Source organism: Octodon degus, unplaced genomic scaffold, assembly GCF_000260255.1.
Source record: "Octodon degus isolate 3935 unplaced genomic scaffold, OctDeg1.0 scaffold00047, whole genome shotgun sequence".
In the NCBI taxonomy this organism is placed as follows: domain Eukaryota; kingdom Metazoa; phylum Chordata; class Mammalia; order Rodentia; family Octodontidae; genus Octodon; species Octodon degus.
In genome coordinates, this window is record NW_004524623.1 from 14,604,642 (window position 1) to 14,618,113 (window position 13,472).

Genomic DNA, 13,472 nt, shown 5'->3' on the forward strand with positions numbered 1-13,472 from the left:
GTATCTTAGGGAAGGGTCTACAGGGTGTTCAGGGTCTCACTACCTAGATCGGACTCATAGTGATTCTCCTGTTTACAACCTCCCAAGAGCTGGGATTACAGGAGCATGCCACCACGCCTAGTCTCAATTGCCATCACAGCAAGCCCCAGGGATTGGAAGCTGAACTCTTTAAATTTAGTCATTGCCTTCCATTCAATTAGCAAGTAAAAAATAAGAGGCGTGCACTTCGGAAGCACATCCTACTTCAAGTGGATCCAACACAAAAATCCATATTTTCTTACACAAGAAAAACAAAATGTACTCTACTTCAAAGGACTGGAAGTAGTTGTTTTCTCTAAACCAAAAAGTCCGCTCTGGAGTCTGCACTGTTTTCTGTGTGTTGGGACAAGTCACTTAGCTGAATCAGTTTTCTGGACTTCTAGCAACTCACAGGGATGGTGGATGGAGAAGGTCCCCGAGCAAGCACACATCCCAAAGCTCCTGAAGTTGTGGGGCGCGCTACCCCAAGTATGGCACGGCTGCAGGACAGGTTGAAGCCAGAAGTGACCTCGGCTTACGTGGCTCTCCTCCCCCAAGCAGGGAGAGTAAAATGAAGCTGACCTCTGTGAAGCAGGTAATAAAAGCTCTCATTCTGGAGGGGTCCTAGAGTCCTTCCTATTGTCAGAGGAAAGTAAACCGCTCACAGGGGAGATTCTGAGCAATCAGGGCTTGGTGCACCCCACTCTGTCCGGTCATAATTCTGCATTGCTTTCCACTAAATGCACAATTGCACCTGTGCCTTTGGGTCTTTCTTTCCAATGGCTCCACGTCATACAGAATGTGTATTTGGTAAAGCTGCATGCATTTCTCTTATTAATCTGTCTTCTTTTACAGGGATCTCAGTCTAAATCTAGTAATGGATGAAGAAAAACGGCACGCCAAACTGATACGGCTTTGAATAAAATTCAGTCACTTTTTTTTTCTTCTTCACACTTTCCCCTAAATTCCAAGTGTTCTAGGAAGATGGATAAACTGGTGTGCGTGCCAGCAGGGAAACATACTGCATGGGAACTCAGACTTTTGATTCTGGCAAGTTTACCAGTGGTGCTGGGTGTGGATTTTCTTGTTGTTTGTGACTGACCAGCCACTGAGGGTGGCCGAGATGCTGGGCGTCCCAGCCGTCGATCTGTCTGCACGGGGCGTCATGTGCTTCTGCTGTCTCCTAAAGTAGATGACCAGACGAAGCTGGTGATCATCGGGCAGCAGCACCTGGCCCTCTTCTTCATAAGAATACTGAGGTCATTCCATGGAGCCCACTTTAAAGGGACAGTGAATTGCAGAGCAAGTTTTACCCCCCTCTCAAATGACGAAGAGTCCAGGTCCAACCAACCAGGGGCTGGGGCTGTCTTAAGTGGATGATCAGGGGCGATAGCAGAGGAAGAATCTGTATTGCTCAGAAGGCTGCCTGCAGGACAAGGCAATTTTCTTTCCTGGTCTAAATGTTCATCTGAATGATACCAAGCCTGACCACAGTTATGGGGGAAAAAAAATCTTTGTACCTGGTCAAATAAGGAAGAATGGCCCAAAATAATAGATTATTTTGGGGTTGGCAATACTAAATTTATTTTTGTCTGAGCAGCTTTGTTACATAACTGGTGAAATTTAATACATTTATGAAGTAAAAAAGGAAGTTCCTATTGTGGTTCTCCCCCTTGGAACTGGACACATGTTTGAAAAATCAGCTGGAGCTGTCCTTAGGGTAATGAGGTAACCAAGAACTGACCACCAAACAAAACCTTCATAGAACCCCCTCCTACCAAGAGAAAAGAAAGGAGCAGCTGCTGGTCAAGTTCTTTTCTTTCAGTTCTGCAGCACTAAGAGAGCTTAACAAGAGACCTGTTTCCCACCGAGCTCTCCAGGGAGGTCTCAGGAAATGGAGGTGTAGGAGGTGGTTGAAGTAAACGTGGGCATGAGTACCTGAATGCACAGGAGTCACCAGGTTTTCCTTCCTGGTGCCCACGCCGGGTGGCTGGGTACTCAACTTGGGTCCTAGCACGTGCTACCAAAGTGCTCTGCCACTGAGCGGCACTGCCAGCCCACTGGCATGGATTTAAATCTCACATTTTATTGAGTTAACAACCACAAGCAGTTGTCTTCACAGGGTAGCCCACCGTGGCATTTTTGGTGGGAAAAGAACCTGAAAGTCTAAAAGTTATCGTCTTACAGTTGACCTTTCTGTGGCAATTTCAGCTCTTTCTCTTAATATCCAGAGAAAATTAGGTGTCTTCCATTAAAGTTGGTGACATGTCATTAGAGGTGCAGGAGTGGCATTTCCATGTTAGAGGGGACTTGTATGGCGATTCATATTTAAATGGCTCCTTAAAGTCATTTACTAACAACAATAACAAAAGGCCTGTAGGGCTGAGGAGGTAGCTGAGAAGTGACGCATCAAAGCTAGCCTGGCTCAGACCCTTGGTTCAATCTCTAGCATCCAAAAAACCACCCAGAAAACAAATCTTTGTGCTTTTCAGGACCACTCATTAGACCCATGCACTGAAGGCATCTGGTCGGTATTCCCTGGACTTACACCTTTGAAGAAAATACTTCCTTTATCTTCCATTTTTCTTTTATCTTTTATTTTCCAAGAAAAACAGCCAGATACGTGTGAAATCCGTGGCCCTACATCCTATAGTACACGGCAGGCAAACATTTGCTCAGGCTGGAAAACGAGAGGAGTTTCTTGGCCTAGAAAGCTATGGTGCAGAACTGACTGAAAACCCAAGTCACATGTTTTGTATTATTGTAAATTTAATAAAAGGTTGTGGGCTGTGCTTTTTTGTTTCCTACCAGTTAACCCAGCCCAAATAATCAGCCAGCTTGTATCAGGTGTATGCTGGAAAGTATCAGCTCTGGATAAACACAGTTAAGCATAAAGTTAAATATGTCAGAGACAGAGCCAAATGCGCGGCTAGCTGGTGTCCATTATCACTCACACAATATACCAGGCACTAGAAGTCCTTATTTTTCAGGAGATTCTAAAGTGGTTTGAGAACTATCCTAGAATGTACCAGTATGTAACGACCAGTGGTAAACCTCAAATTATTACTCCACAAAATAACATTAAGTAAAAAGGCACACCAGTAATCTCAGCTATTTGAAAGACTGAGGCAGGAAGACCCAAAGTGTGAGGCTAGCTTAGGCAACTTGGTGAGACCCTGTCTCTAAATAAAAAAATAACAATGGCTGGGCATGGTGGTGGATACCTCTCAACCCAGCTCTCTGGGAAGCTAAGGGAGGAGGGCCTCAAGTTCAAATCCAGCCAGGGCATTTAGCAAGAGGACCCTGTCTCAGATTAAAAAATAAGAGCTCGGGATGCAGCTCTGGATAAAGGTGCTGCATTCAATTCTCAGTACTGTGTATAGAACTCTATGATAGTAATAATAACTATTATTCCATTATAGTTATATAATATAACCATTTATATAACTATTAGAGTTATTATTATTATTGTGATGCGTGTTTTGTCTTTTTGAGACAGGGTCTCACTATGCAGTTCAGGTTGCCTGCTCGTGAGCTCAAAACAATCTTCCTGCTCCAGCTTCCTGAGGCTGGGATGCACCACTGTGCCCAGACTTTATTAGGCTTTTTTAAAACCTCACTACAAAACTAGGGAGGAAAAGAGAGGCGCCGATAATTGCTCAAGTGGTAGCAAGGTCAGCCTGGGCAATTCAGTGAGACTCTGTCTCAAAACCAACCAAACCCCACCTCATTACAGAGTTCCCTTCTGGAGTCCTGGTAGTCCTGGCCTCTCCCTTGCAGGGGCCAAGCTCTTCCCTGTGTGTCCAGCTTCTGGTCCCTGTTGAAATCCACCTTATGTGCAAAAAGTATTTTTACGAAGTCTGCATTTTGTTTCCCCTTTGAAATACCTGTGACCAGAATTACCAAAGCCTCTCTCTCTTTTCCTTGGGCAGTACTGGGATTGAACCGAGAGGTACTCTGCCACAAAGTTATATTCTCAGCCTTTGACAAATTTTTAAAAATGATTTTTTATGTTGAGACACGCTCTGGCCCAGTCGCTCCATCGCCCAGGCTTGTCGCGCTTGTGCGGCTGCTGGGATTGAGGCGTGGGTCCCCTGCAGGTTTATCAGTTCTTTAACCGGCCTCAAGATCTCCCCCTTCAATGTGAGGTGGAGGGGGGCAGCAAGGGCAGCCTCTATGAGGACAGCGTACACTGAGTTTTGGGGGGAATGTGAGAATGAACCAGGCAAAGAGGGAGAGGTCGGAAGGGGCAGGGCCCCAAGACGAAGCTCAGGGTGCGACTGGCGGCCGGGGTGGGGGGTGGGGGGTGGTGTGTGCTAAAGATAGGGCTGAAGTTTGAGAAGTTCCAGACCTCACATCACAAAGACCTAGGAATGCTTGTCAAACAAGGTTTTTACTCCTGTAGAGCTCAAAGAGAAACCAAAGGAATTACAATCAGGAAATGCTGCAGTGAAGTTTTAGGGCATTCACTCTCACACCCAGCAGACAGCGAGAGAGAATAGTGTGTGGCTAGGGCGGAGTAGGAAGGGGCCGCCTTATCTCCCACTGGGCCTTCACCTCCTGCTATACCTCTGGCTTCTAGCATGTTCTGCAGCAGCACTTCACATGTCGACTGCTGATTAGTCATACTGCTTGTACATTCAAAATAGCCTCGTCACACAAGTTCCGTTTGCATGTAGGCCTCAGGGTGACACTTTTTTGATTGCTGCAGTGGAATCGGAAGTGATGATGGTAGCTGAATCTGTGTTTGAGTCGTGGGATGGGTGGAGGATGCTCCAGTATTTTGTGCTGGTCTTCTCTGTTTTAGGAATACGGGGAGGAGGAGGAAAAGGTGCTGGGAATGGTGGGCTGTGTTTTCAAACACACAGCTTTTTCCCCTTCAAATGTGCATTTTTACCTAGGTCTAATGTTGAACTTTTTCAATGAGCCATAAGAATGTTACTTTTTGGTCCCTTACCCAGTCATCAATAATATTATATAAAAGATGTATAGTTTTAACATGTGTAGTTTAAGATTGTATAGTTTGTGTTATTAGTCAGACCTTATAGTCTTTCTATTATTTTTTTTTTTTGGTACCGGGGATTGAACTCTGGACTTTGCGCTTGCCAGGCAAGTGCTCATTCTACTGAGCTATCTCCCCGGCCCCAACACTAAACAGATCTGACTTGTGGTGATCCTCCTGTTTTCAGTTTCCCAAGTGCTGGAATTACAGGTATGCCCTCCACCATGCCCCACCATGTCTAGTTTCAACCACTGTCTCAGTGCGCCTGGGGTCGGGCCAGCACTGTAAGCCAGGGATCGAACCCCAGTTCCAGGCACGTTAGTCCGCTGAGCTATCTGGCTGGCCCTATTACTTTTAATCTAGTAAGTCAAGAGAAGGAGGTGGGTCATTTTAATAGAAAAATTAAATTTTGTTCTAATTTATGGTCTATTCTCACTAGCACTGTTGTCTTAACCTCTGGTATATTTGCCCAGGAGCACTATGGGTTTTACATCCAAATACATTCGTTTACATATACAAAATAGCTGGAACCCAACAATTACCTCAGAACTGCAAAATTTGAAATTCTAGAAAGGGCCAGGGAAATAGCTCAGTAGAATAAGCACTTCCCTGGCAAGCACAAGGGCCTGAGTTTGATTCCTGGTTTCACCAAAAAAAAAAAAAAAAGAAAAGAAAAGAAATTCTTGAAAATCATTTGAGACAGAACCACATAATCTTAGGGTCACGTTAATCAAGTCTAATTGCAAACTCCTGAACTTTTGTCAACATATTTGCTACTAGATTTCATAACTATCAAAGACAGGTTGCCAGTCATACCACTGTGTTTGTCTTTAGGTAAGAAAAACTGGTAAAATAATTTTTATTCATCACATCAGAAATTCAAGTTGGGTACAAAATCAGTGTGAAATTATTCGAAGATGAAATAAACACATATGGGCTTATTTCAATACTTGAGGAAAAAAATGTGAAAGCTTGTATCCAAAAGGACACTTTGGGAGAAGGTGCTGGGCGGAAATACCTGGAATATTTATTTCAGGGAGCCCCCCACTCTCCTGCGCCCCCACCCCCATCTCCAGAATGCACCACCCAAGTGGGACACAGCAGCAAGAGCAGAGTCTGTTCCAGAGGCCAAGAGAGCAGGCATCTTCTACCTCAGGTAGTGTCCTGCATTTTACCCGTGGTGTGCAGCGGCATGTCCCTGCGTTTTCATCATCAAATTCAGTCACTGAGTCTTTGCGGTTTCTGAAGCATCCTTACCTCACATTCACCCAAACTTCACTGATCAAAGATGTGTTCTAGAGGGCCAGCCAGATAGCTCAGTGGATTAAAGAGCCTGCTTCGGCAGACGCAGGGACCCAGGGACACAGGGACCTGGGTTCGATCCCCAGCTGCTGTGCCATCCCCACCCCCAGGGCCCTAGAGAAGGCCATCCCCACCCCCAGGGCCCTAGAGAAGGCAATTGAGACTGGGTGTGGTGGTGCACGCCTGTAATCCCAGCGCTTGAGAGGCTGAAAACAGGAGTCTCACTATGAGTCCGATCTGTGTAGTGAGACCCTGTAGACTCTGTACTAAATATATTTTTAAAAAGGGGAGCGGTCGGGGAGATGGCTCAGTGGAATAAGCGCTTCCCTGGTAAGTGCAAGGGCCTGAGTTCAATCCCCGGTTCCAAAGGGGGGCGGGGGAGAAGATGTGTCCTCCCAATTCTGAGGAGTAAGAAATCTATTTTTGTAATTACTATGTTGCTAGCATTCTATTTCACCAAAGTATAATTGGAAGAATTTCTAAAATAACAGAAACAAAACAAAATGCCACACTTTTTAAAAAGTTACATGTATCCAAACTGGGCGTGGTATGCATGCCTGTAACCAGCAGTTGGGAGACTGAAGGAGGATCACTGTGTTTGAGGCCAGTCTTATTTACATATGGAAACCCGGTCTCAAAAAACCAAAAATTGGGCTGGGAAGAGAGCTTGGCAGTCTAAGCACCTGCCTGGCAAGTGCAAGGACCAGGGTTCGATCCCTGGTACCACATGATGTGCTGGCCCTCCAGGCATGCTGTGCCAGCCACCAAAACCAGGCGTGGTAGCACATGCCTATAATCCCAGCACAGGAGATACTGAGACAGGAGGATCAATTACACTGTGTAGCAAGACCCTGTACCAAACAAATACATAACTAAATAAATATTTTTTTAATGAAAAAAGCTCCAAAATAAACAAATTAATGAAGTATCCAATTTGCCTTGACACTAAAACAGTGGCCCAGGGACTGTGTCCACAGAGCACAGAGTCACCCTCGACTTGTCACACAAAGAGCTGCATGGCCTTCGTCTGCCACCTCACATCTCTTTTTTTCCCCTTCCTAATCTAGCCTACTTTCTGAGTGACTAATCACCCTGCTCCCAGAATTGCTTCATTCCTGGAATTCCTTTCTGACCATGGGCTCTTACAGATTTGAACACTGTCCATACCTTTTTTGGTTGGTTTCCAGTAGCACCTACTAGCTGCTAGTTTCACTGTCCTGAACCAATTTTCATTCCTCTCTCTGCCGACATTCAAATCCACTTCACCAGCAAATCATACAAATACTGACTCAAGTTTTTACTACAGATTTCCCAAGAGGCTCTAATCTGCATTAGAATATTGTCCATTGTAGATACATTTAAAACATGTTTTTCTTCCTGTTTATGAACCCAGGAGGGGCTTTGTAATAAGTAAAGTAGAACTTTCAAGGGATAATTAAATAAGATGTGGATAGTTTTCATTTTTCCCTTTGCTACAACTTGCAATTCTTAAATGTCTTTATGGAGAGTTGTATAAAAGGATTTTAAAATTTTGTTACAATACTGGCTTATTTTACAATGAGGTGAAACGTCTTTCAACCTTCCCCTACCCAAGCATTATAGCCAGCTTTAAAATGTTCAGTACAGTTTAAAATAATACTAAAAGTTACTGGATGATTTATGATGAAAACCACCCACGTATACAAAGGCATTAGAGGTGCAGGGTTAAGGACCCATGCACAGTATTTCTCAACAAATCAGCCACATTTATCTCATCTCTAGCCAATTATCTGCTGCCTCGACCCTATAGGTATGTCAACAATTCAGAATGCTCCAGAACCCTGCAGCTAACAACAGTTAACAGAGGGGTCATTTCTTACTGGAATTTCGTATGTTGATACAGGATTCTTTCCAGACCAGCACTGTTTCAACAACTGCTTGTCTCTTTCAACTTTAGACAGTAATAAGGAAATAATAAAAATAATACAGCTAGTGTGAGCGTGCGAACCTTTTCAAAGAACTTTAATTAAATAGCTTATGCGAACCGTTCTGAGGCGCGTTAATGTTCAAGTCCTTTGAAGCTGTTTTCCTTTCTTTGAGTCTCAGAAAGCTGAGGCTTTCCAGTAAGTAGGTGTTATTTGCTACCTTATCTCTTTGCCCAAGTTGTACTTCTGTGTAGGCTTTGCGCTGCCAGTGCAGCTCTTATAATCAAAATATTTCAGATGCTTTGTTCTTTAGTTGGAAGAGCCACTCAAGTAGTTGCCCCAAGCATATGAACAGACGCACCAAGATAGTGCCTTTTGTTCTACCACATCGACTCAGTGGACAATGAAATATGCTGTTCCCTCCTACACTACATCCCCAACCACCTCCTTACCTCCAATTCCATTCACTTCTTGAGATTTAAAATCTCAGTTCCTCCACGGACCTTAAAAACTCCCTCAGCTGAGAGTAACATACCATACTTCTCTACTCTACAGTGTCTTAGCTGTTATTTTGGGTTGCATACTTTCTTTGTATTTGATGGCACATTTTTTTTTTTTTTTCTTCTAGCTTTAGGCTTTAAACTTTTTGCTTAAAGCAAGCCGAGTCTGCATGCTTCATTCAGCATCTGCACAGTGCCTTGCAGGGAGAGCACACCCATCTGATGTTGATGAATCTGCCCAGCAGCTGGTGCACTGTATGGTAGAGGAGACAGATCATGTGGGGGGCTGGGACTAAGTTTCCAGCAAATATTGATAGACACATACTGCATGTGTGAGCAGGGTCCTCCTCTCTATCTCGTCCAACTGTTTCAAGGATATAATGAAAGGCAGACATACGAAATTCTAGAACAGGCGCAGGCACAAAGTAGATGTTAGGCAGCACTCCCCCGCTCCTACTCAGGGATCCGTTCATTCCTCCCATCTGTTTAATTGTTGATGTCTGCTTGCTTGTTCTCCCAGGCTGGCCACTCTGTGTCACAGAGTAGGAAAGAACATTTAATATGTATCCTGGGCTCACCTAGCCGAGGAAGCTGGTTTAGTTCCAGTTTAGCCCTGGGCCCATGGATGCTCTGAGCATCGGTGCAAGGACTCTACTAGCCCAAGACTGGCCCCTGTCCCACTGCAGTCTTGGACAGTCTCCTAAAGCCAAGGGTCTTGTGCTCCCCTGGACAGTGGCAGCTCTGTGTTGTTCAGGCCATTCCATGCTCTTAGAACCTTCTCAATTTGATTTATGGGAAACCAGGAAGGGGCTTAGAATCTAATAAATGTCGTTTAACAGACAAAAATCTTAATGATATAACTGAGTGGTTTAAAAATTCAGATCTGGGAGTTTAACTACCAATTCTGCACATAGTAGGTGGGGGAATAAAGCTTTACTTATCTTCTCATAGCTTCCTTGTCTGTAAAATGTGGGCTCAAAATATTTAGCTTGTGCTTTTTAATAAAACGATTCAGTGAATGCAAACTTCACAGTCCAACTCCGGGCACATAGTAGGCACTCAGATTTATGGGCTTACAATAAATGAGTATCTCTTTACTTTTCCACTGTGTGCGTCTTAACTCTCTGATCCCTAAAGATATTTTTCTTCTTCTCAGACCACTGTTTTAAATATATAGGCCTGGCTGTTCACAAGTCCCTTCCCAAAGGGTTCTGCACTGCCCACTGCCCAAGGTACTTCCTCTAGGAACAGTTCAAACGTTGGGAAACAAACTTACTCCAACTTAACCCTTCAATTTCTTTACCCTTCTTTCCTCGGAGGAAGCCCTATGCGCTTTATAATAGTAATTTTAAAAGCACTAAACAACTAAAACACTTCATCGAGGGAGAAAAGGATACCTCAAGTGCTCCAGTTTTCGTAACAGGATTGCCATCTTTCCTCCCAGTCCACTGATGGCTAAAATCTCGTGTGTCTGCTTAAGTGATCACTTTTCATAGAGGAGCTCCATGTTTTAGAAAACCCAGCCTTGCACCCACGCGTGCACCGGAGGCGGAGGTGGGTGGGGACACGCGGCTGCTGCGGGCCGGGCCGGGCCAAAGTCCTTTTCCTCCTCCTCGACCTTTTCCTCCTCCCCCGCGGGGCGGTGGCCCTGCCCAAAGCCTCCAGCCCAATCTGTTCTCTCCCAGATCAGCCACTGGCCGCGCACATTGGGCAGAGCGCCCCAGGTACCTGGGCGAGGCGGCACCGTCCCAATCCACAGGTTACAGCAGCTTTTAGGTTTTCTTTTTCAAAACATTTACGAGGTGACGGACTCTTAAAATAATCTAATAAATGCGTTGGGCTCTTTTGCCCAGAATAAAATGACGGTGCACAAGAAAATTCTGCATGCAATTTCAGAGTGTGTGCAGGTCCCCGCGTCTCCGAATCGCGAGACGGCCGAGAGGGAAGGCGAACTTGTCGCCGCCCCCCGCTTCCCAGATCGCGCGTAGAGCCTGCACGGGTCACACGGATGACACCCCGCGCGGAGCCTCCAGGCAGCGTCCCTGGGCAGATGCGCTCGTGGCAGGTGGGCAAGGAGCCACAGGTGGGCCGGACCGGTCCGCACAGCACTCACCGTTGGCCACGAGGCTGCGCCCCTTCCGGGCTAGGGTCTGCTGCACCTGCTCCTGGATCCGTAGGCTCTTGGCCGCCTGGCCGCCGCGGCCGCCGCCGCCCGCCAGCTTCAGCTTGGCCTCGGAGGGCAGCGCCAGGCTGGAGCTGTCCAGCTGGCCGAAGATCTGCTGGCCCAGCACGGTTCGGATGTAGCCGCAGTCGGCCGGGGAGCCCAGGACTGCCATGGCGTCGGCGAGGGACTGAGCCGCTGGCCTGACGCGGGACCTGAGGGCCAAGCTGCAGCGCAGCCGGGAGCGCGGGCGAGAGCCCCGCCCCCGCCCCGCCCCCGCCCCAATCAGGTTCGTCGACCTAGGCCACGCCCCAGCCACACCTACCGCGGCAGACCCAGCACCGCCTCTGCCGGGCTCGGGCATCCTCACCTCGCCCCCATCAGCCCCGCCCACTAGCGGCACACCACGCCTCAGCCACACCCACCGCCACAGGCCCCGCCCCCCACCCAGTCCGGCCCTGCCTCTGCCCGGGCCACCGGCTACAGGCCACACCTCGGCCACGCCCACCATGCGCAGGCCCCGCCCCTGCCCGCCCCTGCTCCCCCCTGCTTGGGTAGATGACTGGGCCCTAGGAAGAGCTGCCTAGGGGATCAGTGGGCCCGGGGAAGGGGGTCGCACCTTGGTCTGAGCACGCGCACTCTAGCCGGGTGGGGGGGCGGAGCCGGAGGTGGGGCCAGCCGAGGGGCCAAGCGGCCAGAGCCAGTACACCTGGCCGTGGAAACAGCCCCGGTAGTGCTCCTGGCCGGGTTCCCGGCCGGAGTGAGGCCGAAGTTCTGCTGCCCGAGGCCCGCCCTGCCTGCAGACAGGTGCGCCGGGAGCGGCACTTCTGCTCCCTGAGGCTCCCTCTTTGCGACCTGAGACAGGTTCTGCTGGACCTGCGGGCCACAGAGCGCTGTTAGCTCGGGCGCAAAGGGCAATAGGAGACGGTGCCAAGAAGATGTCATGCGTGACACGAGAGACTTCTAAAAGCTTTTCCCTTGCTGCAGCTTGATGGCTGCGTGCTTCTAGTACAGACTCAACCCAGGGCATATGTTCATCTCCATCAACGCGTCTGTATCCTCCTGATGCACAGGGACGGTACCCTGCACTCCTAGACACGCTGTACCCCGCACACCTGTAGACGCTGTACTCCGCACTCCTAAACACGTTTTATCCCGCACTCCTGCAAACACTGTACACCACACTCCTACGCACACTCCTAAACACGTTGTAACCCTTAATCTTGCGCTTGCTGTACCCCACACTCCTGCATGTGCTACACCGCACACTCCTGCACATGCTGTACCCTGCACTTGTGCACACGCTGTACCACACGCTTCTGCACATGCTGTATCCTGCCCTCCTGCACCCACTGTACCGTGCACTCTTAAACATGCTGTACCCCGCACTGCTGACCACCGCTGCTTTTTCAGCTACCCACACAGAGAAACACCAGAAAGGATGGAAGCTGGGCTTCAACAGAGTTGCTCTTTAATACCTGGAGTTGATTGAGGCTTTGATGACAGTTCTTTGTGGGACCCACAGAAGCCCCCTCCTTCTAACCACACCTTCCCCAAATCTTGTTTATGATGCTGTTATTCATGCTCCACATACAGTCTATGCTAGAACTGGAGAGCTAGGCACGAGGAAAAGCTTCTGTGACCTGAAGATTTACAACCTGAACTGTAGCAGAAAAACCAACGTCGAAGCAAATGGAGCTCTTTGCACTGAGGAGTTAGAAGGCAACTTTCGTGATACTAGGGAGCTGGGAAACCCAGAGGTGCAAATCACCAGCCCAGCAGCAGGTTTGAGTTCAGTTTAAATACAGTTTGTGCGTGGGAAGTACAAAGCTGATAGCAGGCTATTACATGACTGGTTCCATGCAGTACAAGAATCATGCCATCTATTGTCAGGCAGGCTTGTAGAGGAACATTCTGGGAGGGCAGGGGCTCCGAGAAAGGTAGATAGACTTTGTGGTGATTGATACACTGTGTCAACTTGAGAACTTGGAAGCTTGGCTGGATCCCATTGCCCACACTGGGTGTGGGCACCTCCCACACACACACCTGGGGTGGGGAGGACCCACCCCAGAGTGATTCAGCACAAAAAGAGTATATAAAGGAGTTGAGGAGGGTTTCTGTGCCCCACTTCCTTGGAGGGCATAGGACGTTCGCTGGGCCACTTCACAGCCCTGCCACTTTGGAGGACCTTGATCTCCGTAGCCCGGCCACTTCGGAGGAGTGCGTTGTTTTCTGCTGCTGTGAACTGCTATGGTGTGCGTTGGAGCCAGCAGAGTATGGACTGAAACTTCCACTAACTGTGAGCTAAATAAACTTTTCCTTGCTCCATTTTGGGTGTGGGTATTTTGTCCCAGCAATGAGTGAAAAGTAACCAAGACAGACTTGAATGTATCCTTAACTGGGCCAGTCATCCCCCAAACATGATGGCCCTTAAGCCCTTGAAGCAAGTTGGAATCATGAATATTTATTTTTATTTTTATTTTTATTTTTTCAAAATTTTATTGGTAAACAGATAGCAATGAGACAGTTTCAAACCAAATCGGTAGTACAGCTTCAACAACCAACACACTGCATATATTCTTCTT

General features: G+C 47.6%; 1 protein-coding gene across 1 annotated transcript in view; it reads right to left on the reverse strand.

Annotated features, from left to right (window-relative positions):
• The window catches only part of Pkp2 (plakophilin 2), an 82,054-nt gene extending 70,918 nt beyond the window's left edge, over window positions 1-11,136 (reverse strand). The window contains exon 1 of the mRNA XM_004632191.2: window positions 10,840-11,136. Within this exon, the coding sequence (XP_004632248.1) occupies window positions 10,840-11,062 (223 nt within the window). The 5' untranslated portion in view covers window positions 11,063-11,136. The remainder of the gene's footprint in view (window positions 1-10,839) is intronic.
• Window positions 11,137-13,472: the final 2,336 nt, after the last annotated feature.